Raw genomic sequence first — 27,136 nt, forward strand, 5'->3', positions numbered from 1 at the left:
GTGGGGGAAGGGTGCCAAGGGTGTCACCTGGCGGGAGCTCTGGTGTTGAGCTCAGGGGGAAGCCACCCCTCCAAGGCAGCTCTTACACAGCACGCCATGCGGTCACTACTGGGCCCTGTCCACTCTGAGAAGCAGATGCTTCCATCTCTACTTTGCTCCTTACCTCTACTTCTGTCAGAGCCCAGAGTGGTGAGTAGTCCCTGGGTTCTTGACAAAAAATGCAGCCCGAATTGCTGATTTCTCAGACACTTAGACTCAGAACAAAAATCAGAACTCTGATGTTAACTCATCAAACTCTGTTCAAAGTAGAAATTTCCTCTTCATTATCCCTGAGTAGATGACCACATTGGCTGCAGTGACAAAATGTGCATCACTTTTCCATGAGGGCTTTACATTTGTGGAGGAGAAAGTCCCTGATGTTGCACTGACAGTTACTTTTCTGTAACACCCAGTCCACTAGTTTCAGAGCTGAGAACGAGCCTGTCTTCCCTGAGATCATGCTTGCTGGGACAGCACTCACACTGTGGAAGGCTGGCTGGGTGTCCCCATCCCCACACTCCCACCTGGCAGAGCTGGAGTGAGCACTTCCAGTCTTTCTCACCCAGGATCCCAGAGGCTCATTGGTCTGACTGGTGAATGTCTTTCATTAATTGTACTGTCATTATGGGTGAAATTAGAGGTTGTGGTTCCTGGGACAGGCTCTCATCTATGTTAAGCTTCCTCTCACCATACCCTAAACACACCTGCGCAGCCTTAGATGTCCTAACGTTAAAAACAAAAATTTTTTAAGCTTATTTATTTTGAGAGAGAGAGAGAGAGAGAGAGCGAGCAGGGTAGACGCAGAGAGAGAGGAAGAGATAGAGAATCCCAAGCAGGCTCCACACCAGCAGCACCTAGCCCTACGTGGGGCTCAAACTCACGAACCATGAGACCATGACCTGAGCCAGGAGTCATACGTCTAACCAACTGAGCCACCCAGGTTCCCCCTTAGATGTCCTAATTCTTAACTGTAATATCCAGTTATTGTGTGCATACAGGTGGCCCTGCTGTGGCCACCTCTCTGCCTTATCTGAATCTATTCTAACATTTAGAGACATTTCAATAAATCCACGCAAAAACCCTAGGAGGTTGCAATGATGATTCTTCTTTTACAGATAATGTAGCTGGGGCCCCTGAAGGTATGAGATGTTTGCCTCAAGGACTCAGCCAGGAAGAGGCAGCACTGGTCCTCTTACCACCAGGCTTCTTTCAAAGATGTCATATTGAACTGCCTATATCACCCTCAAGTTTCCTTCTTGCCCATTTTCTCTTTGAATTGAACAAATCCAATTCCTTCCAAAATTCTTTTTTTTTCTTTTTTTTAAATTTTATTTTTTAATTTACATCCAAATTAGTTTGCATTTAGTGCAACAATGATTTCAGGAGTAGATTCCTTAATGCCCCTTACCCATTTAGCCCATCCCCCCTCCCACAACCCCTCCAGTAACCCTCTGTTTGTTCTCCATATTTAAGAGTTTCTTATGTTTTGTCCCCCTCCTTGTTTTTATATTATTTTTGCTTCCCTTCCCTTATGTTCATCTGTTCTGTACCTTAAAGTCCTCATATGAGTAAAGTCATATGATATTTGTCTTTCTCTAATTTTGCTTAGCATAATATCCTCTAGTTTCATCCACGTAGTTGCAAATGGCAAGATTTCATTCTTTTTGATTGCCAAGTAATACTCCATTGTATATATATCCCACCTCTTCTTTACCTATTCATCCATTGATGGACATTTGGGTTCTTTCCATACTTTGGCTATTGTTGATAGTGTTGCTATAAACATTGGGGTGCATGTGCCCCTTTGAAACAGCACACCTGTATCCCTTGGATAAATACCTAGTAGTGCAATTGCTGGGTCGTAGGGTAGTTCTATTTTTAATTTTTTGAGGAACCTCCATACTGTTTTCCAGAGTGGCTGCACCAGTTTGCATTCCCACCATCAATGCAAAAGAGATCTTCTTTCTCCACATCATTGCCAACATCTGTTGTTGCCTGAGTTGTTAATTTTAGCCATTCTGACAGGTGTGAGGTGGTATCTCATTGTGGTTTTGATTTGTATTTTCCTGATGATGAGTGATGTTGAGCATTTTTTCATGTGTCAGTTGGCCATCTGGATGTCATGTCTTTTGGCCATTTCTTCACTGGATTCTTTGTTTTTTGGGTGTTGAGTTTGATAAGTTCTTTATAGATTTTGGATACTAACCCTTTATCTGATATGTCGTTTACAAATATCTTCTCCCATTCTGTTGGTTGCCTTTTAGTTTTGCCGATTGTTTCTTTCTCTGTGCAGAAACTTTTTATTTTGATGAGGTCCCAATAGTTCACTTTTGTTTTTGTTTCCCTTGCCATCAGAGATGTATTGAGTAAGAAGTTGCTGCGGCCAAGATCAAAGAGGTTTTTGCCTGCTTTCTCCTTAAGGATTTTGAGGGCTTCCTGTCTTACATTTAGGTCTTTCATCCATTTTGAGTTTATTTTTGTGTATGGTGTAAGAAAGTGGTCCAGGTTCATTCTTCTGCATGTTGCTGTCCAGTTTTCCCAGCACCACTTGCTGAAAAGACTATCTTTATTCCACTGGATATTCTTTCCTGCTTTGTCAAAGATTAGTTGGCCATACGTTTGTGGGTCCGTTTCTGGGTTCTCTATTCTGTTCCATTGATCTGTGTGTCTGTTCTTGTGCCACAATTCCTTCCAAAATTCTTAGCGGAGTGTTACCCTCATCTTCCTCTGGATATCTGTGGCATGCACATCTAAAGCCATTCTCTAAATAGATCAGGTCAGAGCATAGGACAGTGGGACTCCCTGTCACTGGATGAGGACTATGCGTCTACTGGGACCTTCACTGGTGAACACTGAGTTTGCAGTCAGTTAAAATTTCAGATTTTTTTTTTCATGTGAACTGCTACTACAACAGGCCTCCTATCTCTGGTATTTGTGAAAAATTAATTTCTTAAAATCTAAATGTAAAACATCTATATTCTCTTTGTTACACTTTTTCATATTGGTTTGGGACGACATTTCAGTCATGGGAGTTCCTTTGAATAAACATTAGATTTGTGCTTTTTGTGAATGTATTCTTTGGCTCCTTTATGACTACTGAAGTTGTTTATGAGGGAGTAAGACAGGACCATACCAAAGGCAGAGCCCTGCAGCACACCTCCAGAGACCTCAGTCCTCAAGTGAGCCAGCTTTTAGGTCATTTCCATAAACATCTAACACTCCTTTGCTGTACATGACAATCACAGGCTTTGGTAAATGCCTCTTTCTCAGTTCTAAGTTCCCAGGGCCAATTTCTTTACACCATCTTCTGCCATGTATATCGTTTCCTCTCTGTGCTCCAGTTGATTGTCCTGGGACTTATACCCCTCTTGTTTGGGCTCCATTTCCATTTAAATTGGAGTTAGCCTAACTTTTGCTTTGAAAAGGTTTTTTTCCACTCACCTTTCATCAAGAAATTTTACTGAATATCATGTCATCTGTCCACACAGCTTGATTTATTCTGGACTATAACCTTCAGTCATCTATCCAGGCTTTTTTCCACCATATTCGTTAAACATCTACTATATGTTTTGTTTTTCTGTATACTGGGGATAGGGCAGTGAAAAACAGGGTCAAAGCCCTGTTTCCACGTGACAATTTGTGAAAAAGGCACAATGCATTCATAAACATGATGACTTGTGATGGCAATGGGGGCTGGAAAGCCAACAGAAAGTAACTTGGAACAAGGGCAGAGGCCTAGGAGCCAGGTTAGGTCCCAACAAAGAGGTGGCACTGAGCAAAGACCAGACTTACAAGAAGTCAGCCATTCCAGGAAGAGGTAGTAGCAGCAACAAAGATCTGGAAGAAAGTGGGACATCTTTCAATATCTTTGAGATATTGAAAACAGACCCAGGAAATGGGGGGTGGGGGGGTGGTGAGGTCAAAAAAACACTGATTGACAGGTATATTTGCTTTTCAAAATTAATTAATTAATTAATTAATTAATTAATTTAGAGAGAGAGAGCAGGCGCAAGCAGGGGGAAGGGCAGAGGGACAGAGAGATGATCTTTTTTAAAAAAATTTTTTTTCGGGGGGCACCTGGGTGGCTGAGTCGGTTAAGTGTCCAACTTTTGCTCAGGTCATGATCTCACGGTTTGAGAGTTCGAGCCCCATGTTGGGCTCTGTGCTGATGGCTTGGAGACTGGAGCCTGCTTCAGATTCTGAGTCTCCCTCTCTCTCTGTTCCTCCCCCGCTTGCACTCTGTCTCTCAAAAATAAAGATAAAAAAAATAAAAAAAAATAAAAAATGTTTTAACATTTATTCATACCTTTGAGAGACAGAGAGAGACAGGACATTAGTGGGGGAAAGGCAGAGAGAAAGGGAGACAGAGAATCCAAAGTAGGTTCTAGGCTCTGAGCTGTCAGCACAGAGCCTGGCACAGTGCTCGAACCCATGAACTGAGAGATCATGACCTGAGTCGAAGTTGGGCGCTTAACCGACTGAGCCACCCAGCCGCTCCAGAGAAAGAGAATCTTAAGCAGGCTCCACACTCAGCGCAGAGCTTGACACAGGGGTTGATCCCAGGACCCCAGGATCATGACCTGAGCAGAAATCAAGAATTGGATGTTCAACCAACTGAGCCACCCAGGCGCCCTGACAGGTATACTTCTAAGAGAAAATTAATTTTATGAATATTTCTGCTATCCTGGTAAGGGGAACTGAACTTACATGAAGAAGGAGAACTACTGGAGTGTTCCTGGCATTAAACATCTTAGCAGATGACTGGTTTTTTAAATAATGATGACATTTGGCCCTCTAGTGGATAAAGTTATGTTACACAGCTGACATTTTAACACTAGGTTTGTGCCATTATTTGTCAGAAAATAAAAGGACTAGAAGAAATTTTCATAGGTTATTGTATCTGTGTCTCTAATCTCAATCGTTAAGCTGCCCAAGAGATGAAAATGTAGCTAATGCAGAATTTCTCAGGAGCATCTAGACACCTGCAGCCACAGCCCAGGGGCCAAAATTATTCATTGTCATGAAATTGCTGTGTCTCACCTAAAGCTGTCACACCATTTATAGGAAAACATTATTTGCAGAGTGATTTTGAGTCATTTTGCTTGTTTTAACAAGTTAAAAATAAGTTATTGAAATAAGTTTAATAATTCCTTAGGTAGATAGTAATTCTCACATTTCTCTTTTAAAATAAATACAGCTCTTGGTATGCAAAAATTAACTTTTTAAGTTTAAAATGTTTCCATGCTCATGGAATACTGTAAATTTTGTTGATGTCTTTAAAGGTTGATTATCTAAAACAAAATATCCAGAGAGCACAATAACATGGAAATAATTTACTTGTAAGAACCACATTTAACATATTCACAAAACACTGTTGTGAGACTTATAACTCCATCAAGCTTCATGTTGATTAAAAGTATAACAGTTTGCTCTAATTACAATTTCTTTTTATTTTTTGTAATGTTTATTTATTTTTGAGAGACAGAGAGAGCACACACTTGGGGAAGGGGCAAAGGGAGAAGAGGGAGAGAGAGAGAGAGAGAGAGCGGGAGAGGGAGAGGGAGAGGGAGAGGGAGAGAGAGAGAACCCCAAGCAGGCTCCTCACTGTTAGCAAAGAGCCCTACATGGGGCTCAATCTCACCAACTGTAAGATCATGACCTGAGTGGAAATCAAGAGTCGGATGCTTAACCAACTGAGTCACCCAGTCACCCCACAGTTTTTTAAATTGAATGGCCAAACAAGCTAATTCAAAATTAGCTTTTTGAAAAGAGGGAGGGGGGAAAATCAAGATTTTTGTGGGAGTGCTGGATGATCAATGATCAGCTTGTTTGAAGGTCAAGTGTAAGAGTAACTCCCTTCTACTTTCAGGATGTGGGGCAGGAGGAATAATTCAAGTGCAGGTGAAGGGTCATGAGGAAAACCCCATGGAGGACTGATGCTTCTTACTGTTGTAGGTCAAGCTGGGGCAGGAAGACTCGGTGGGAAGTAATGCTGGCAGCACCCAAGATGAGAGGCATGAAGACGTCTTCTTGTTAGGAAGAGCTCCCTTTCGCCCACCAGCATTGAGACCTCAGATTGGGAGAAAGAAGCGTGCACACAGCATTGGAGAAATCTGTGTGAACACTCGGGGAAGTTCTCCTTTCAAACACAAACCGAGGAAGGAGTCCCTTGCATTCTACGTGGAGAGGGCACTTGTAGTCTGATGGACTTTGATTGACTTTCAATGACAGTGTTCTTCTTATAATGCCTTCTATCAGTCCATCTTGTTTTGAGCATCTGATTTTCACTTTTTTCAGTTCCTTTTCTAAAAAGTCTACTTTGCTTTGGAGCATAGATTTGGGAGCACTGAGCTTTTCATACAGTGACTTGGCATTTCAGATGACTTTACTCAAGTCTGGTGGTCTTTACAGGTGAGTCTTCATACTCTTTCATATGAATGCCAAATTTGTGGATTCGTTTATACTTATTCCAATGAATGCAGCACGTGTTTCCCCACTCAAGCCCGGCTTTTATCTGACCGGAAACTTCTGCACAAAATGAAAAAGACTGTAAAAATTTCAGCTACTACTGCATGGTACTACCAACTTGGGCAGACAGCTCAGAGCACAGGGGCTGGCCTCGCCTTCAGGCAACCCCACCACAGCCTGGCAAAGCCCCTACAGGACTAGCCTCAATGTCTCCTCCAGCCCGCTGGGGACTGACTCCTTACAGTCGTTGCTGGGGCTGTGTCTATCAGAGAGTGCTCCAGCACGGGACCACTTGTCACATAGCACAAGGGACAAATCTCATGGGAGAAGAGTCGGCATGAAAACAACCTCACCTGCGCCTGTCCCTGCCCAGGACTCCTTTATCTTTTGCTCATACGTTCTACTCCTTTCTCAATATAACTCTGTAATTATAAATCCAGTGACTTGTCAGGCATTTGGAGGTACATTAGTCTGTTAGATCACCTGACATTATTTTGTCTATAGTAAAATATAATGCACGGATCATAAGGATAATTGAAAAGTTAATTATAAGGCATGTACCCAAGTAACCCAGGTCAAAAAATCAAATACTCTTCCCTCCAAGTGGCCCCTCCAGATAACAGCCCCCACTTCCCCTAATAGGTAACAACTCTTCTGACTTTTGAAATCATTTTCCTTGCTTTTCTCTAAAGCAGTACAATTTGCTTTAAGCTTGATTTTGAGATTTATATAAGTGAAATAATGTTGAAATGTAATCTTTTGAAACATTTTTTAATGTTTATATATTTTTAAGGCAGAGAGAGAGATAGAGCTCAAGCAGGGAAGAGGCAGAGAGAGAGAGGGAGACACAGAATCTGAAGCAGGCTCCAGGCTCTGAGCTGTCAGCACAGAGCCTGGCTTGGGGCTCAAACTCACAAACCATAAGATTGTGACCTGAATCGAAGTTGGATGATTAATTGACTGAGTCTCACCCAGGTGCCCCTTGAAATGTAGTCTTTTTGAATTGATCTTCTTTTGCTCAACTTATGTTTTGGAATTTTATCCCTGTTGTGAACCCAGTAATAATTTCACATCCCACTGGATGGACATATCAGTTCTTGTATCTATTCTTGTACTATGATCTTTGTAGCTCACCAGTAAAGCTACTTGAACACTCCTGTACATGTCTTTGATGTAAATGTGAACAAATTTCCCTAGGAGAAGGAAGAATTGCCAGGTCAACATTCTTAAATAACATTGAACTATTTTCCAAAGTACTTTTATCAGTTCATAATCCCCCAAGGAGTGAGAGGATTCCAGTGGCTCTATATACTTGCCCATACTTGGAATTGTTAGAATTAAAAATTTTTGTCAATATAAGGTATTTCACTAAAATTTGTATTTAACACCTTTTTATGCATTATAAACCATTTGGATTTTTCTCTTTGAAAGGGTTTATTCAAATTATTTGCCTTTTTAAAAGTTTTTATTGTGATCTGTATAAGTTATACACATGCACACACACACAGACAACAGTCTTTGCTTGATTTAAAAATATTTTTTTAATGTTTTATTTATTTTTGAGACAGAGAGAAAAAGAGAATGAGTGAGGGAGGATGAGAGAGAGAGGGAGACACAGAATCTGAAGCAGGCTCCAGGCTCTGAGGTGTCAGCACGGAGCCCAATGCGGGGCTCGAACTCACAAACTGTGAGATCATGACCTGAGCTGAAGTTGGACGCTTAACCAACCTAGCCACCCAGGCACCCCTTTGCTTGATTTTTTGATGGTGCTTTAAGTGGTATTTTTCTTTTAGTTTCATTTCCTGTCTGTTGCTAGTCAATAGAAATACTGATATTTTAGTCATTGTCTTGCTAAACATGCTTGGTAAATCTAAGTATACAGCTGAATAAAATGACTAGTGCACTTATCAGAATGGCCATATATAAAACACTGCCCCTAAAGGATTTAGGATATCTTTTCTTATAATCCACAGGAATATTTACAAAAATTGGCCATATCCTGGACTATGAAGCAAGTCTCAAAACACTTCTGAAGATTAAAATAATACAGAGATCATGTTCTCTAATCACACTACAATTAACCTAGGAGTCAATAACATAGACAATTAGTTCTCAAACATCTACTGGTGCTGCTTTGAGATTTTCTCATGGGTTTTATGAACGTGGCTGTGGATCTTTGAAAAATTTATACTGCATCTCGTTTATTGTGCACCTTGAACCAGTGGTTGATGTGTTCCCACATGACAGCATAGACGGGAAGGGCTTTTTACCTGGATTTGGAGAGTTGTGTGGTTGCTGGATGTGGGAGAACAGGAAGGGCATGCGGCTTACAGCTCATCCCTTGGGCACAAGCCACTGATCACAGTTAGGGGGTGGACACGCTGGATGACATGGCAGCCAGCGTCAAGCTGATTGATCCTGTGGCAGGGGAGAAAGGGGAGACAGGAAATAAGATAATCACTAACATCCAACATTTTTCATTACTACTTTTTAATTTTTATTCAAGTATAACATACATGCAGAAAAGCACAAAAATTATGTGTACAACTCAATGTATTATCACAAAATGAATACATCTGTGTAACCACTACCCATGTCAAGAAATGCCACATTATCAGCACCCCAGAACCCTCCCCACCTTGTGCTGCTCCCACTCACCACCCTTGTGTTAAACATGAAACTGGGATTTGTTTTTGTCAGTTATGGTAAGACCACTGGTATGGAAATGATAATCATGAAGGAAATTTATACTCACAGATCCCTAGAAATAAAAGGCAAACCAGGCTACACCACGCCAGACCTTGTAGGACCTGGGCCAGGAGGCAGAAGGCGAGAGGGCAGAGCATGGCCCAGAGCCTTTATAGGGGTTCTCACGGGAAGGAACGGGCAAGGCAAGGTAGGTACTCTAAGTAAACTTAAGGATTGGGTAATTTAAATCATTTTGCTGGGCTCTGGGCTATTTAGGTGGTTTCTAGCTATCTGGTACCTGGCCCTGGGGTGATTTAGGGCAGGGTGATTTAGGGCAGGGGGAGCCCTGGCTTGGGGTGTGGGAGTTTGATAAAAAAAGATAGATGAGAGTATGGTCACCCAACTGGTTGGTTTGTATGCCAAAGTTTCACTCTCAGGGTAATCATTCCCAATCTCTAGAAATTAGCTAGCCTTGGTGGGGGCAGTCTTTCCAGGATCAGGGCCTCAAATGCCAGAGCACCAAGAATACAGAAAATAAGAAAAATATAGTCAATATAATACTCCTTCCTCCCCAGAGAGAGCATCTTTCCTGACTTCAAACACCATGAGTTAGTTCTGCCTGTTTTTGAATTTTTCATAACTGGAACCATATAGCTTATACTCCTTTGTTCAACAGTGTATGGGGGAGATTCAGTCATGTTGTGTATTGCTGTAGTGTATTCATTTCCACATGTAGTGTATACATGTAGTATATTATTCTGTCGTGTTAATTAATCTAGTTTTCTGGGGCACCTGGGTGGCTCAGTCGGTTGCAGGTCAACTTTGGCTCAGGTCATGATCTCAAGGGTTCATGAGTTTGAGTCCTGCATCGAGCCCCACATCAGGCTCTGTGCTGACAATGCAGAGCTTGCTTGGGATTCTCTCTCTCTCTCTCTCTCTCTCTCTCTCTCTCTCTTTCTGCCCCTTCCCCACTCGTGCTTTCTCTCTCTCAAAAAGAAATAAATAAGCTTAAAAAAATTACCTCTTCTTCTGTTGATGGGCATTTAGGTGGTTTCCAGTTTGGGTCTAACATAAATAATGTTGCTATAAACATTCTTGTACATATTTCCGGGTGCACGTGCTCACAGCACATTTTCACTGGGTATATTCCTGGGGGTGAAATTGCTGGATCACAGTTAGGGTAAACGTGTTTGAGGTTTAGTAGAAATGGCAAATATTGTCCAAACTGGCTATACCATCAGAGTGTATGAGAGTATCTCTGCATGAACTTTGGTAGTGGCCATACAGTTTAAAGTCACAAGTAGAACACTCCAGTGTTATTCAACAGAATAGTTACTTTGTCTTGATCTTAGATAGTAAATGTATTGATTTAGGAATGGTTTCCTTTTATATTTGACCCAGATTACTAACTCCAGGTAAGTACAAATGCAAAATACCAGGAGAAAAAAAAAATTCAGAACACTTTTTTTTGTTTGTTTATGTGTCTCTGATTGTCATTTAACACATTTTCAGTGAAGTTTTGCACTCTTGACTATCTCACATTGACCTCTTAGCAGAAGCTAATAAGCGGTTCTTTAAATCTGTATGAAATGATGGACAGGTTACCAGATGTGATCAAATCATTTCAACTTAATTGTGGCTGGTTTCAATAAATGTTGGTTTCTTTATTCTAATAAACTATAAAGCACTCTACAATCTTAGTTATTAAATTCTCGCTGCTTTTTTATTACTAGGGAGAGTATTTTTATTACTCATTACTGTAATACAGTGATTTCTTTGTTCCTTTTCATTATAAATAAGTTCTCACAGTTGAAAAAAATCTATAAATCCATTCACACTATATTATCCATACTAAATAAAACAATAGGATTTTTCCTCTGCCCCCTTTTCATGTTGAGATTTGCCAAAAAAAAGAACACAAAAAACAAACAAACAAAAAACAAACAAACAAACAAAAAAACAGGGGAGAAGTTCCATGATGCAGAATTATTTCATACCCTCAATACTATAAATTTTGGTGAAACTACATACCCAGATCTTTAAAGGGAGAAACAAAAGCCCCACAGAAATAGTTATTGCCTTTACTATTCAACCATAGCCATCCATTCTGTTTTAACAGTCCAGGAAGAAAAATTGATGAGTCTACGCTTTAGCATAGTGGCTAAGAAATACTTCATTCAAACAGATGTGAGTTGTCATTATGTGTGATATGTGAGCTGACTCAGTTGGTGTAGTCATCACCTGTGAGGAAGTATTGGGGCTGAGTTTTCACTTTGGTACTAGAAAGACAGTGACATCAAGGATGTTGTTTGGAGCTGTTTCTGTTTTCTCTTATCCCGGAGGCCCCCCTTTTCCCTTAGGCAAGAGTTCCCAAATTTGTTCTCCACACCAAAAAATAAATACAAACAAATAACCTCAGAGTTTGGAGTATATCATACATAGATGGGACTCAAAAATTTGCCCTCTAAGAGGTGACACATTATAATCATCTCAGTCATTCATATTTTAGTAAGAAATGGCCCATCAGATCCTTGCCAGGGATCTGAGATTGCCTAGAACTCAGAGAGATGCTGATTCCCTGGGGAGGACACTGCTCCTGGCGCGGAGACCACACTCACCTCAGCCTGTATGGAAGCACACAGACTCCTAGGACGTCATCTGGGGTAAGAGCCAACGCCCTGCCCACCCCGGCGGCACTCCCCTTCCGCAACTATAAAGGCCTTTGGCCGCGGCGCTTCTTCCTACACCTCGCGCCCCACTTCCCGGAGCCCGTCCAGTGCGGAGCCGGTAAGACCAGGGCCAGGGGCACGCGCAATGGGGAGGTGGCCGGGCGGGACAGGCCAGCCCGGGGCTCCGAAGGGCCCGGAGCTCTGGATGGCTGGTGATCTCCGCAGGCTCCGCCCGTCCGCGCCGACCGCTGCCGGCGCGGCATTCCTGCGCCACAGTCGCCACCGCCCCCAGCCGTGCGCTCCGCCCCCGGGCGCCCCCGATCACCCTCCACCGCGGCCGGGCTTCCAGGCCAGGCGGGCCAGCTGGAGACTGAGGTCGGGCTTGTCGGCAGAACCGTAGCCTGAGATCAGAATGTTTTCCTTCCTGTTCTCTCTTTTTCCCTGATCTGTTTGTGACAGTTTCCAGGCGGCCCGGGCTGGTGCTCGTTTCTGGCTTCTCCTTTCTGCGGATGGAGGAGGGGAAAGGAGACCAGTGCGATCCTAGAGATTATCAACAACAAAAATGTAGTTAATGACTTACACGCTAAGCAGCCGGCACAGCTAGTAGTCTTCCCTGCCTATATGCGGGGACATTGAGGCTCTGATAGAAGTCACGATGGTTAAGTGGGTGGCTGGTCCCAGAGGTCAGGTGCACCTACTTGTGCGCTGCCTCGCAGGAGTAGCCTGTCACCTTGTCCCTGTCGGGCTGCCTTGCCTAACTTGGACCTAACTTGGGGGTTTTCAACTCCCACATCCTACACTAGCTATGAGACTTGGGATTCTTAACCTCTGGAAACGTTAGACTGAACCTCAATAATGAGGACAATTATATCTCCTTTAGTGGAATTTGCTATAGTGCATAGGTAGGTAGTTATGATTTTCTAATTAGAAACATTCTTATTTCAGGTAAATATGGGCGGTGGATTCATTACCCAAAGGAATGAGAGGCTTGAACCAAAGGAGCATGGAAATGTGTGTGCTCCTAAACTTAGGAAAGGCCCAGAGTGGGCCCCTCCTCAGGCTCACCAGTCTGCAAGCTCAGAGCCTTTTAGGGTAGCCTGGGTCCCCATCCTGTGTCCCTGCTGAGTCCCTGGCCAGTCATCCCTAGTCCTGCATTTGTGCACATGCTCTCCTGAAAATAGAGAGAGAGATAGAGAAAATGCAAGTTTCATGGCGGTTGGCACAAGCTGAGGAGGACATGGGGAAATGCGGTTGCCTAATTTGCTGGTGTGGGCAGTGGGCAACTTGGGGCCTCTGTTTTGTGTTGCAGTCTTCACCATGGAGCAGCTGAGCACAGCAAACACCCAGTTCGCGGTGGACATGTTTCACGCTATGAATGAGGACAGTCCTACTGGGAATATATTCTTCTCTCCCTTAAGCATCTCATCAGCATTGGCCATGATCTTTCTGGGGACTCAAGGTGCTACTGCAGTACAGGTGTCCAAGGTCAGCAGAAACACCCAAAGACAACCTGCTTTTCCTTCCATCTCCCTGCTGATGGCTAGTCTCTACTGAAAAGTGCCTTTGAGTTCTTACAGTGTGTTTTTAAAACTGTACTTCTGTGTTCCACAACTATACATTGTGAGGTCAGAATATCAGAAGAATCCCCAAGAACAATCCATTTGTATGCAGGCTTTCATTCACAATCGGGTCCTTACAGAGCACCTGCTATATGCCAGCTACCGGTTTTTGTTTGGCTGAGGGAACAGCAGCGAAGAAAGCCGACAAAGCCCCTGCAGTGTGCCCCTTGTAGTCCAGTGGGCTTTCCTGTAAGCCATCGCATCTCTTCCTGAACTAGGATTTACCAGTTTCTGCCTCGCATGTGATGCCCTGCTCCTCATAAGTAATGTCTATTATGTAACATTACTTTCCAGCATAATGACACATGGGAAACACACATAGTGAAGTTGGCAGTGGTCAGCTTTTGAGGGGACAAGGCAACTGTGTGATTCTGTATTCCCTCTGCCTAGCTCCGTGCCTGGCACCAAGTGTGGCTCACTGGGCTGTGACGTGGCTGTGTGAGCGGGAGGGCCCTGCAGGGAGAGAGAAGTGAAGCGTAGCAGCTGTTAAGGGCAGGTCACTAGCACAGCAGGAGAAGCAGCTGCAGTGACTCGCCCTCCTCCTGTCCTTAGTGGGTGGGGAGGGCACTTCTGTACTAGATAGTTTTTAATTCTGAGAGGGGAACTCTGGCTTTGTTCGGAACCTAGGGAAAAGGAGTACTGAAAGTGGTCTTTCTAACATACCAGTCACAAAGTGCACAGCACCTGCAGCTAGGGACAGTCCAGCCCTGGATTCAAGCTGACGGACCTGTTCCAGCTACAAAGCTTCTATTGCTGTACTTTATGGAGAACCAGTCGTCTTTATCAGTGCAGATATGACAGCATTTAAAAATTTTCAAAAATCCACTTTTTTTTTTTACCCCCTGGTACTAATTGTTAGTTGCTCTCGCAGGGTAATATCAGCTTCATTTTGAGGCTTTCCAGGGATTTTATGACTTCAGTAAATAATAGTTTTAAGCGCCACCCCCCCCATTTCAATTGAAGCAGATTGAGCATAGCAACTATGCAAACATTCCATATCTTGGTGAGTGAATGCACTTTGTACACCGTATAGGTTTGTTCTTTGTGTCTTAAGAGCAAGGAGCCAGCCCAGGCCTCATAAAACAATAAAGGGACTTTTGATCTGTAACTGATACATGGGGGATTAAACTTTTGCCAAATGTTAAGTTTAAAGAAGTTATTTTTAAATAAGTGAGTTACTGATGCTAATGGTATAAGAAAAAAAAATCCCTCTATCTGCAATATCTTTGTGTTCCTGCATAGGTAATGATTCTTATTTTTACTGTTTATTTCTGAGAAATTTCAGTGAAATTATATTAGATTCAGAATAAGACATAAACATACCATTTAGAATTTTCTTTGGATAAAAAAGCAGATTTGTATAAATATTTAGGTTATTAACCCCTCATATTGCAGAGCTATAATTTTAACAAAAAGTGATGTAAAAGCAGTTTCTAGTGTTGTAATTATTGTGTCTCACAAAGCTGTACATTTTGGATTCTCTATTATTTGTTCTCCAATGAGAAATTAATAAAATATTGGGCTGGGGATCATGAATAATCAGTAATAAAAACCCATTAATTTAATATGATGGAAGCAAATGCCAAGGAATCACTTTATAATTTCAAATCAAATGGTTATAGAAAGAATGTTTTCTTTATTTTAGGCTCTTCATTTTGATACAGTTGAGGAGATTCATTCAAGATTTCAGAGTCTGAATGCCGATATCAACAAACGCGGAGCCTCCTATATTCTGAAACTTGCTAATAGGTTGTATGGAGACAAGAACTATAATTTCCTCCCTGTGAGTACTTTGCACTTCATGTTCAAAAGCTTACTAGACAGGGGCACCTGGGTGGCTCAGTTGGTTGAGTGTCCAACTCTTGATTTCAGCTCAGGTCATGATCCCAGGGTTGTGGGATCAAGCCCCATGCCCAGCTCTGTGTTGAGCTTGGAACCTGCTTAAGATTTCCCCCTGCCCCCACCTCTATCTCTGCCCTTCTCCCCCACTCTCCCTTGCTCATGCATGCTCTCTCTCTCTCTAAAATTAAAAAAAAAATTTTTTTAGAGAGAGAGAGAGAGAGACAGCTCGAGCAGGGGAGCGGCAGAGAAAAGGAGACACAGAGTCCAAAGCAGGCTCCAGGCACTGAGCTGTCAGCACAGAGCCCATTGTGGGAGTGGAACTCACAAGCCGTGAGATCAGGACTTAAGTTGAAGTTGGATGCTTAACTGACTGAGCCACCTAGGTGCCCCCCATCTCTAAAATAAAAAAAAAAAAAAACACAAAAAAACAATAAAACACTCACTAGACAATGCAGATTTTTTTCTAGCATAACCAAGTTCATAGAAATCAGTTTTAATTGTTATAAAAATCCAGAAAAATGGTACAGAATGAAAATATATGACAGTCAGAATTCTTATTAATCCATGTGGTTTCATTTTATAGTCTTCACAGTGAAAAGATTGATCCTGGCTGTTTTACTAAACCATGAATTCCACAATTCATTTCCAAGTACAATCAGTATGTTCTTATTTATGAAAATGTTAGCCAAGGTTGGAAAAGAATTGGTAAATTTTATACAATACCGAAACTACTGAACAGCAGTACTACAGTACTTAAAAACTATGGTACTTAAAAATAGTTAAGATGGTAAACTTAATGTTATGTGTTTTTTTACCATAGTGAAAAAATATAAAGTTAGAATTTTTTTGTTACAATGAAATTTATACCTTTTTTTGTTACAATGAAATTTTAGGAAACAAACATTTTCTGTTTTTGTTTTTTTAAACAGGAATTCTTAGCTTCGACTCAGAAAATGTATGGTGCTGAATTGGCCAGTGTAGATTTTCAGCAAGCCTCTGAAGAAGCAAGGAAGGTGATTAATGAGTGGGTCAAAGGGCAGACAGAAGGTGAGAGACCGGGCAGAACCTAATCATTCTCCTCCTGCCAGCTTCCCCACCTGCATCTGATTCCCCCTTCTTTTTTCCTGTTCCCTCATCCTGACTCTGGGAATCTAGGAGTTCATCCTGGGAATGAGCTCTGCACTGCCCAGTTGGACAGCGTTTGGGTGTAGAAATTCTTCCAAGAGGAAACTTCAACATGATTTAACTGAAATAGCTAAATACATTTCCCCCCATATGTTCCCAAAGCTACATTTTAAAATTAAAACTCACATTGTAGAATAAAAGGAATAAAAAAATTTGAGGAAAATCCAGCCTGGCCCCAATTATTTAATATATATATGGAAAGAAATATCCTAATACTTGTGAATGAATATTCACAAGCTGCTGTGGTCATAAATAATTTTTGTGAACTTCTTGTTAGTTTTTGTGAACTTAGAATCAGGGATGGTAGCTGGGACTGTCTGGTACAACTCTCTCTAGTCTAGTCATGGAAGGAGTCAGGGCACCGAACACTTGTCTTCCATACGAAGAACTGTTCATGGCCATGCGGTGGTCAAGGTGGATCCTGTGTTTCAGTGGAGTAGCTGTCCTACCTTTTGGATATTTATTAAAATCTTTCGTTTTGTTTTGTGTGTGTGTGTGTGTGTGTGTGTGTGTGAGAGAGAGAGAGAGAGAGAGAGAGAGAGAGAGAGAGAAGGCTTCTGCTTAGTGGATTTGAAAAAGTGATTTACTAGTGACTCAAAATATTTTCATCAAGGATTTTTTTTTTCCTGAAAAAGAATGGCCATTCACAAAATCAGCCTCATTGTTTACCACAAACTCCAGAAAATGAGAATTTTCTTGTTTTGGCCCTTTACCCCTTTATTTGGCATATTTAAAGTGCAAACATGTTAGTAGGATTTTCCTAACTTAATACCATGTTAAAGGAAAATTAAGTACAGAATATGCTTTTGAATTGCATTTCAGGGAGGATCAAATGTCAGTTCCAATTTGGAATTCGGATATGTGGATCTTTTTTAAAAGTTAACTTTATCATTTTAGGGAAAATCCTGGAACTATTGGCTCCAGGTGTGGTTGACAGCATGACTAAGCTTGTGCTAGTGAATGCCATCTATTTCAAAGGGAACTGGGAGGAGGAGTTCATTAAGGAAGCCACTGACAATAAGCCCTTCCGCTTGAATAAGGTAAAGTGATGTAACTGGCTCAAATTCCTCTTTGCTCTAAGGATATGCAGATAAAAAGTGAGTGATTTTTTTTTTCAACTGTCCAGAAAGAGACAAAAATGGTGAAAATGATGTATCAAAAGAAGAGATTTCCATATGGCTACATTGAGGACCTTAAGTGCCGCGTGCTAGAACTGCCTTACCGAGGCAAGGAACTCAGCATGATTATCCTGCTGCCAGATGACATTGAGGATGAGTCCACAGGTCTCAAGAAGGTAACCATCCCCAGCTTCATGCTTCACGTGTCCTGATGTATCGATTCTGCCTTGTGTGGTCGTGGGTGCTCACGCTGGCAGTAGGTGCTTGTTATGTGTTTACTGATGTGACTTTTCTTTCCAATGCTCTGTCATTCCTTTGTAAAGTAGCTTATGGACGTTACTACTCGAGCCCTAAGTTTCAATTTTCAGCTACTGTCAGTGAACAGGTGTGGTGAAGAACATCTAAAGATTTATATTAAATGTAACATGGGCCAGTGGCAACTCATGGCAACTCTCCTAAAATAACTTTAGGGGAAAGGGCAATGTAATGAAAGTTGTTTTTTGAAACAAATTTTTGAAAATTAAAAATCCCAGGGGTGCCTGGGGCGGCTTAGTTGGGTAAGTATCTGACTTTGGCTCAGGTCACGATCTCGCAGTTCCTGAGTTCGAGCCCTGCGATGGGCTCTGTGCTGACAGCTCAGAGCCTGGAGTCAGCTTAGGATTCTGTGACTCCCTCTCTCTTTCTTCCCTTCCCCTGCTCATGCTCTGTCTCTGTCTCTCAAAAAATAAATAAATGTTAATTTTTTTTTTTAATTTGAAAACCCCAAAACATTATACTACATAGTTTCATCATGTGCTATAAAACCCTATTACACTGCTCATTCTTGCTGCAATCCGTATAGATTGTGAATTAAATTTCCAATAGCTACACAGCAGAAAAAAACTCATGTGACATGTTGGCTTGAGCGCTAAGCCTGTGTTCTAATATGAACTTTGTATGTGATTCCTATTCTGTGTCATTTAAAGGCTATGCCATCTTATGTCAGGACTCAGAATAGGCAAAACTGTTAAGAGTATGGTTTTCTTCAGCGTCTCTAGGCTGCTGTGTGGTTTTTCTCTACCCTATCCCTGATCAAACTTGTTTTCAGGAAGAGATGTAATATTAGCCATTTCCAAGTATAGAGTATGTATTAGAATCAACGTGTTCTTTTTTTCAGTTGTATCTCCATATTCGTCTCTTTCTCTGATTATATAAAAAAGAGTCTCTAGCCTCATGAAAGAAATAATCAGCATCATTAGAACAAGTGGGTAATGGTTCTGTTCTAGCCCAATAGTAGTAATTATAACAGTAATGAAAATAGCTGTCTTTTATACTATGTGCCAAGCACTTTATGTATATTAACTAATTTAATACTCACACAGTGCTGTAGGTAGGTACTATTGTTACTCCTTTTTAAATGAGGAACTAGATCTTTTTCTATTTTTACTTAGGAACGAAATCTATTAGAGATTACTTCAACTCTGTGAGGTTCACAGATAACCTCTGTGATCAATGGGATTCAGAATAAGTAGAAGAAAGCTTTAAAATCTTCCCTTATACCACGTGACTGATTAGGGTAACACAGCCATCATGGCCTATAACAGTAAGCTGGTGTGGTAGGAGCTTAGTAATTCCTGGGTGGATGGATGGGTGGGAAGGTAAGTGTATGGGTAGGTAGATAGATGGATACTTGATGGACCCAATGTCCATAGTTCCTGTACTTGGGCGCTTGATGGCCTGGAACACAGCTCTGTTATATTATCACTAACCACTGAAAGAAATGAAATCTTTCAAATGGAATCTGTTTCAGCACAAGACATGGAGGAGACTGATGAGCAACTGATAAAATGGGTCCATTCATTCTAATAATGCTTTATTAGTTTACTTATCTAAAACCGTTTTCACCTCTTCTTTTTACTGTTCTCATTCCAGATTGAGGAACAATTGACTTCGGAAAAACTGCGTGGGTGGACCAAAGCTGAGAATCTGGATCGCATTGAAGTCAAAGTCTACTTGCCCAGGTTCAAGCTGGAAGAGAGCTACGACCTTAACTCCCACCTATCCCGCCTGGGTGTAAAGGATCTTTTTAGTAGCAGCAAGGCTGATCTGTCCGGCATGTCAGGAGCTAGAGATCTTTTCATATCAAAAATTGTCCATAAGTCCTTTGTGGAAGTCAATGAGGAGGGCACAGAGGCGGCGGCTGCCACAGCAGGCGTTGCCACCTTTGCCATGCTGATGCCCGAGGAGGAATTTGTTGCCGACCATCCATTCATTTTCTTTATTAAGCATAATCCCTCTGCTAACATCCTGTTCTTGGGCAGATTGTCTTCCCCTTAGAAACTGGAAATACAAGGTCATGCTTAGAGCTTTATTACCTGCACTTTCAATGGTGACAATTTTCATATATCTTTACCAATAAAACTACCATCTGAAAAAAGATCTTTAATTTCCTTTGTAAGTTCAGCCCTGTTGGCTGTTTACATACACCCATGAAATGTGTAGATTCTTGACAACATAGTAGTCTATGAACTTGCTATGCTCTCCTGATGGCCAAAGGAAACATGATAATACTATAATTTAGTTTACAGACAGAATTTTGGAAGCCGAAATAGACATTGATTGTAGAAGGGAGGCTAAAAAACAGATATTCAATTGAAATATAGGAGGGCATCTCAATTAAGAGTCTGGGTTATAAAGACAAACTTGCCTTGGCCAATATTTCTAATCCCTTGTTCTATAAGATTAGTATTTTTTAATTGTTCTTATTCTTTCAAACTATTAAAGAGTCACTGGTGATAGCCTGCCTTCCCTTTTTTTGTTGCCCTTTCTCCTCCCTAATATGGTGTTTGTGTGGGATCACATGGAGTCAAGGAGTGGGTGTCTTCTCATAAAAGATTCCAAGAAATGACAAAAAAGAATAATGTAGTGGCAGAGACTGTTAAGCAAAGAGGGGGTACAAAGATCTCACTTGTTAACCATCTTCTTGCATGTTTTCTGATAAAAGTCCTTGGTTTCCATCATGTGATACATGTTTTTATGGCAATGGGGTGCCTTTATGCAATGCTGTGGTGTGGAGTTTGGAGAGGGTCTGATCAATATACATGTACTCCTTGGGATAAGGCTTGAAATGATACATTTTCTTGCTCCCGCGAAACCAGTGGGCTGGTTAATAAACTTTCCTAAGATTCTGCAAGCCAGACTGATCTCAGTTCGCTTGTTCACTCTGATCTTAGACAAGCCAAGAATAAAACAGAATTCTTGGCCTGACAGTACTGATGTCCGTGATGGCAAGAAGTGAGAACACAGAATAAAAACAACATCTTAGCAAATCTGTTGTCAGCAAGCTTTCCCTCCTTCATTTCTTCTTACAGAAGGAAATAAGGTAAAAACTCTAAAGTCTGTGCATTGTCTGGGAAGAGAATAAACGTACAGTTACAGCTACAGTCTATTTTAATGAGTTTAGGGTGCATGTTGTACAGTCTGAAGTGACCACTGGAAGAATAGTAAAAGGGTTTATAACTTTCAAAATAAACCAAAGAGAAAAAGGGAATAACAAAAAATGATCAATCCAAAAAAGAGGAAAGAAAGAAGAGAGGAATGCAAAGCACACATGACAGATACCAAGATGGTATATTAAACTCCCAAGTATTTAAGTAATGACTTAAAATGCAAAATTGGCTAAAAATGTTCCAGTTACAAGACAAAGGTGGTCAGGCTAGACTGGAAAAATACCATATGGTGTTTACAGAAAATATGTTTATAACATAAAAATAGAGTTTGGGGCACCTGGGTGGCTCAGTCATTTAAGCATCTGACTCTTGATTTTGTCTCAGGTCATGATGTGACAGTCATGGTATCAAGCCCTGTGCTGGGCATGGAGCCTGCTTAATATTCTCTCTCTCTCTCTCTCTCTCTCTCTCTCTCTCTCTCTCTCTTTCTCTCTTTCTCTCCCCACCCCCCATCATGCTCTCGCTCTCAAAAAAATTGAGTTTGAAAGAAAATGAATGGAAAAGATATATACGGTGCAAATACCATAGAAGTAGATATAGCTATAAATATTTTTGGTGAAATATGGTGAGTGGTTCTCATATTTACCTGACAATGTAAGAGGCCAAGAATATCCAACACATTCTTGAAAACCAGGAGAGAGGATATACTTAATTGAATCATGACTTATTCTAATCACTATCAATTCCCTCTTTTATTCTCAAAATTTAATCAATTTGGATACTAAGTCATATGGTCATTACATTTATGACAAATGTAGCACCTCAAAGTTGGGAGTGAAGGGAGAAAATTTTCAAAAAATTGTTCCGGAATAGTAGGAAAAAATGGAAAACAATTCAAATTGATTCAAAAATTAACACCAGTGGGACTTCACTATGAAAGCAAAATAATAAAGCTTTTAATTTTTAAAAATGTCTTATTTATTTTTGAGAGAGAGAGAGAGTGCAAGCAGGTGATGGGAAGAGAGAGAGGGAGACACAGAATCCAAAGCAGGCTCCAGGCTCTGAGCTAACAGCACAGAGCCCGATGTGGGGCTTAAACCCACAAACTGTGAGATCATAACTTGAGCTGAAGTCGGACGCTCAACTGACTGAGCCACCCAGGCACCCCAACAATAAAGCTTTTAGAAAGTAATATACAAATATATTTTCATGAACTTGTGATTTCTTTATAGGACACACACACTTTTTTGTTAAATTTATTTCTAGGCATTTGGACATTTTTTTTTTTAATGATAAATTGAGCCAAGTGAAAATTAAGAACTTTAGTTCTGTAACACACACCATTAAGAGAAAGAGAATGTAAGCCTCGGGATAGTCAATATAGGCCAGTGCCCTAGGAGGGTAACATTTGAGTATTGGTCTGAGAGAATGTCCCCAAAGGCAGGGTTTCCAACTCTGAAGGCTTTCCTCCTTATCTCCCAGGCTAGAACTAAAAAAAATTATATATGATTAGGGCAGCCACACTCTGTGAAGGTACAGCTTTGGAGAACTGGCTCCCAAATATCTTCAGAGTTTTTTTTTTTTTTAATTTTTGTTGTTTATTTTTGAGAGAGAGAGAGAGTGTGTGTGTGTGAGGAGGGGAGGGACACAGAGAGAGGGAGACACAGAATCCAAAGCAGGGTCCAGGCTCCAAGCTGTCAACACAGAACCCGACGTGTGGCTGGAACTCAAGAGCCATGAGATCATGACCTGAGGTGAATTCAGATGCTTAACCTACTGAGCCACTCAGGCGCCCCTCTTCAGAGCTTTTATGTATCAGAAACCCTGTCTGAGATTATCCAAAGAAAGTGGCAGCCCATCCCAAAGAGAAAAAGAAGGGGAATTTGTTGGGCATTACAAAATCAAGAGGGGTTTTAACATCATCAAAAGTCAAATTGCTTATTTTATTTCTGCATTGGTCTGTTTCTTTAAAAAGAATACTGCCATGTTCTTGCCATGCTAAATACTTGCTCACTCAGAAATAAATCATAAGATTGTAACCTAGAATTCTCTGACCGTAATTATTCTTCCAGTTTAGATCAAGGAGAGACTCACTCAAAGTTCATGAGAAATGACGCCGGGACACCCTGGTGCTTCATACATGACATTTGTACTAACACCAACCTCGTGAGGAGGATGTTACTGTCTTTATTCTACAGAAAAGAAGAGGAATAGTTATCATGGCTCAAAGCTCTGCAGTGCAGAGATCACCCTGATTCATCATGAGCTGAAAAGTCCCTGAGCGTCACCACTGAGTCCCATCCAGAGGAATGACAAATGCATTGTAAGTGAGTCTTAGAGACTCTGCCCTTCAATATTAATGTTACACTTCCACTCTCAGCTGCCAATCTCAGCCACTGAAAATGAAATCTTCAATAATTTTACAATATCACATAAACTTGCCCTGGAAAAGGCAGAATATAACCCAGAATTGCTTGGAAATAGGAGGTAAAGAGCATTTCAGTAGGTCCTGAAGAGTTGCCATTTTTCCTGAAGAGTTGCGCAAATTCAGCTCCCTGTTCCCCTCCAATGTCACCGCCAAGAGCTGAGATCGCTGCAGAAAATGATACATCAGTTTGGGGATAAGAAATACACTGGAGGAAGAATTTGAGAGGACTAAAGAAGGATCTGTTACATTTCAACCTTGGAGAGGTGGATGGTTCAGAAACATGCACAGATGATAAAGTATAAAAGCATTCCTTCATCCAAATGCTCAGGCTTCTAATTACATATAGAGAATTCGACACCAGACACTCAGTGGCTGCTGTGACAGGGGCCCCATCCATAGAGTGTGAGTAGAGTGGTGTGGAATGAATGAATCAGTTCAAAATTATACAGCCGAAGAATAATTTGTAGTGCGAAAGCACACGTGTGCCCCGGAACAAAGGTGATTTTCTAGTACACTGGAGGGACAATTAAAAAAAAAAAAAAAAAAAAGCAATGACTAGCAAGAACGAGAGGATGTTACTGAAAGAGGTTTTCAAAGAGTTCTTGCACCAGTTCTTCCTTCATTTTGTAACCATGTTGTAACAAATCTTGATAAGACATTTTGCTTCCTGCAGATAAGTAAGGTTTCCCTGTAAATTAACAATTTAAATGTGTTATCATTGTAAAATATTTTAAAACGTCAGTTTCAAAGACTGAACATGCACTGCATAGATTCTATGCAAAATTTGGTACATTAGCTGAAATATTTAGGAAATTGATAAGATTTTTCACCTGGTTTTCTGGTTAATCCAGAAACCTTTTCCTTTCCTTTCCTTTCCTTTCCTTTCCTTTCCTTTCCTTTCCTTTCCTTTCCTTTCCTTTCCTTTCCTTCCCTTTCCTTCCCTTTCCTTTCCTTTCCTTTCTTTTCTTTTCCTTTTAAGAGGTGGGAGGGACAGAAAGAGAGAGAGAGAGAGAGAGAGAGAGAGAGAGAGAGAGAATCTTAAGCTCCACACTCAGTGCAGAGCCTGACACAGGGCTCAATCCCATGACCCTGGGATCATGACTTGAGCCCAAATCAAGAGTTGGACGCTCAGTCGACTGAGCCACCCAGGTACCCCATCCCAGATATTTTCTATCAAGGCAAAATAAGAGATATTTAAAATTTTCAGTTGCTTTCACATGGCATAATATATTATGGTAAGGACTTCTGTGTTTTTAAAACTCATTAATTTCTTGCTGTAAGTCATGTCCTACATTACTTGCTGAACTGCTTTGAAAAAAATTCATGTTTTTTGATCATTGTGGTTTTTTTTTAAGTAAAAATATATTAATTCTAGAAAAATTGTTAGTCTAGAACAGGTAAGGTTCTTCATATTCAAGGCTCACACTCTTCCACTGAACCATGACAATAGCATGAAATATCTCTTAAGAGTGTTCAAATCAATTCTCTTTATTCAATTTCAAATTCACTTATTTTTCTAATTAAGTTGCTTTCTCCCTATATTATGTGCTAAGCTCTGGACTCGGCTCTAAGGATGCAACAATGGACAGTGATCCCCGCCCTAAGGTAGTTTATGTCTAGTTCATAAAATCGTTCTCCAGTAACTAATTTGGTTAACTGACCCATTGGATAGCAATGGTACCAAATTGGTTGCTGGCACCTTAATCCTGTGCTTTTGTTCATATCTTTCCCTTTATTGTAACGCAAGGGGTTGTCTTCAGTATCGAGTGCCAACATTTTGGGAAGCTTTTTCTTCTACATTATTTAGTAAACTGGCAATTAGCTGGCCTGTGCTTATCTTGTTATCAGTGTGTGCATTCTGGTATCTACTCCCCCTTCTGGATATACTCACCCCTGGGTGTACTGTTGAGTTGGGAGTCCCCAGGGCACAGCTAATCCAGAAGCAGGATTAGGTGTTTCCCTTGCAAAGGGAAGAATATGAACAAAGGCATAAGTGTAAGAAAGCAAAATAAGGATGGTGTGATTGGAGATTAATCAATAAAAGGAAGAGCAGGGAGGTTGTGGCTAGAGAGTGGAGGACCTGGGTCATGCAAAGCACTGAAGGCAAGGGGACCTGGGGATTTTTGTCTTTCGTTTTATTAAAAAATGTTTATTTATTTATTTTTTTGAGAGAGAGAGACAGAGACAGAGACAGAGCACAAATGGGGGAGGGACAGAGAAAGAGGGAGACACAGAATCTGAAGCAGGCTCCAGGCTCTGAGCTGTCAGCACAGAGCCTGATGCAGGGCTTGAACTCACCAAGTGAACCGTGAGATCATGATCTGAACTGAAGTTGGATGCTTAACCGACTGAGTCACCCAGGTGACCCCTGGGGATTTTTATCTTAAGGACACTTACTCCATTCTCCCTACTATGTCACATACCCTGTTTTAGGCCCTGAAGTGCAGACCCTAGTGTGGGGCTTGAACTCACGAAGCTGTGAGATCATGACCTGAGCTGAAACCAAGAGTTGGATGCTTAACCAACTGAGCCACCCAGGCATCCTTGTCATTGAGGTATTTTAAAGCAGATAGGCCACGAAAAACATTTTCTCTGTCTGGCATGTTGAGGACACATTGGGAGGTAGCCAGGAGTGGGAGTCTGAGAGTTACTTAGGGTCTCTTCCAGTAGTGAGGGATGAGAGTGGCTTCAACCAGGGGCCAGAGAGGATGGATATCAAGAGATGGATTTGAGGAATCAAATCGGAAGCAGCACTTAGCTGGAGGTAAATTGTGGAGGGTGAAAGAAAATGAATTATTAAAGTTTTCACCCAGCTTTCTAGCAACTGGGTGAACGAACAGAGGTGAGAAGACAGAGGAAGAGGAGGTCTGGTGAGAAAGCTGGGAGACTAGTCATGGATGTCCAATCCACAGTTGCCATAGATGAGGCTGCCTGGTGTGAAGTGAACGGAGAGGAGAGGGTCCAGGGGGAAAAATCCAGAGATACTGACGTTCAGGTCCAGCCAGCAAGTGAAGACTAACAAAAGATGCCTTAAGAGAAGGAGCTTACGAGATTGGAAAGAACAGGAGAGGGAGTGGTCAGCAGACCCACAGGATGGGAGAGTTTCAAGGAGGCGGAAGTGGGCAAACGGCATCAAATTCAGGGTAGGTCAGGTGAGGTAAGGACTCAACTGCCCTTTTGATTAGCAACATGGAAGTCACCGGGGACCTTAGCATGGGATGACCTTACACAGTGGTGACAATGGAAGTCAAATGGAAGTGGGTCAAGGACTAAGCAGCACAATTTTGGCTGCAAGACAGTGGCTACAACATAGATTTTTTTCTTATTAATCAATCTTACTGAAGCATAATTTATATACAATTACCCATTAAAGCATAAGATTCAAGGAATTTTGACAACTGTATATACACATGAAACCACCATCCCTATGAATAGATAGAACACTCTGTCACCCCAGGCATCCACTGATTTTTTTTTTATGTCACTATAGATTACTTTTGTCTGTTCTAGAATTTAATATAAATGGAATCATACAGGAGGTGTTTTGTGTGTTTGACTTTCCACCTGGCATGATTTTGGGATTTAGCCATGTTGTTACATGTATCACTTCATTCCCTTTTAATGCCAACCAGTATTTCATTGTATAGATATA

The 27,136-nt window shown here is 41.3% G+C and overlaps 1 protein-coding gene and 1 long non-coding RNA gene across 2 annotated transcripts; one reads left to right on the top strand and one right to left on the bottom strand.

Annotated features, from left to right (window-relative positions):
- Positions 1-5,712: 5,712 nt before the first annotated feature.
- On the bottom strand, positions 5,713-11,901 carry LOC122219630. Its single transcript, XR_006202499.1, has 3 exons — positions 11,814-11,901; positions 8,778-8,925; positions 5,713-6,567 (listed from the first exon to the last, which is right to left on the bottom strand). It is a non-coding gene; the product is annotated as an uncharacterized LOC122219630 (long non-coding RNA).
- On the top strand, positions 11,895-20,046 carry SERPINB1 (serpin family B member 1). Its single transcript, XM_042938084.1, has 7 exons — positions 11,895-11,982; positions 13,174-13,349; positions 15,129-15,266; positions 16,255-16,372; positions 17,408-17,550; positions 17,637-17,804; positions 19,540-20,046. Exons 2-7 carry the CDS (start codon positions 13,182-13,184, stop codon positions 19,942-19,944), a joined length of 1,140 nt encoding a protein of 379 aa, XP_042794018.1. The 5' UTR covers positions 11,895-11,982; positions 13,174-13,181; the 3' UTR covers positions 19,945-20,046.
- Positions 20,047-27,136: the final 7,090 nt, after the last annotated feature.

Source organism: Panthera leo, chromosome B2, assembly GCF_018350215.1.
Source record: "Panthera leo isolate Ple1 chromosome B2, P.leo_Ple1_pat1.1, whole genome shotgun sequence".
Lineage (NCBI taxonomy): Eukaryota > Metazoa > Chordata > Mammalia > Carnivora > Felidae > Panthera > Panthera leo.

Excerpts from the sequence above, each read along its gene's own strand:
- SERPINB1 (XM_042938084.1), top strand. The coding sequence starts at position 13,182 with ATGGAGCAGCTGAGCACAGCAAACACCCAGTTCGCGGTGGACATGTTT. Across the intron at positions 17,551-17,636 it reads AGCCCTTCCGCTTGAATAAG|AAAGAGACAAAAATGGTGAA; the intron begins GTAAAGTGATGT and ends TCAACTGTCCAG. Across the intron at positions 17,805-19,539 it reads AGTCCACAGGTCTCAAGAAG|ATTGAGGAACAATTGACTTC; the intron begins GTAACCATCCCC and ends TTCTCATTCCAG.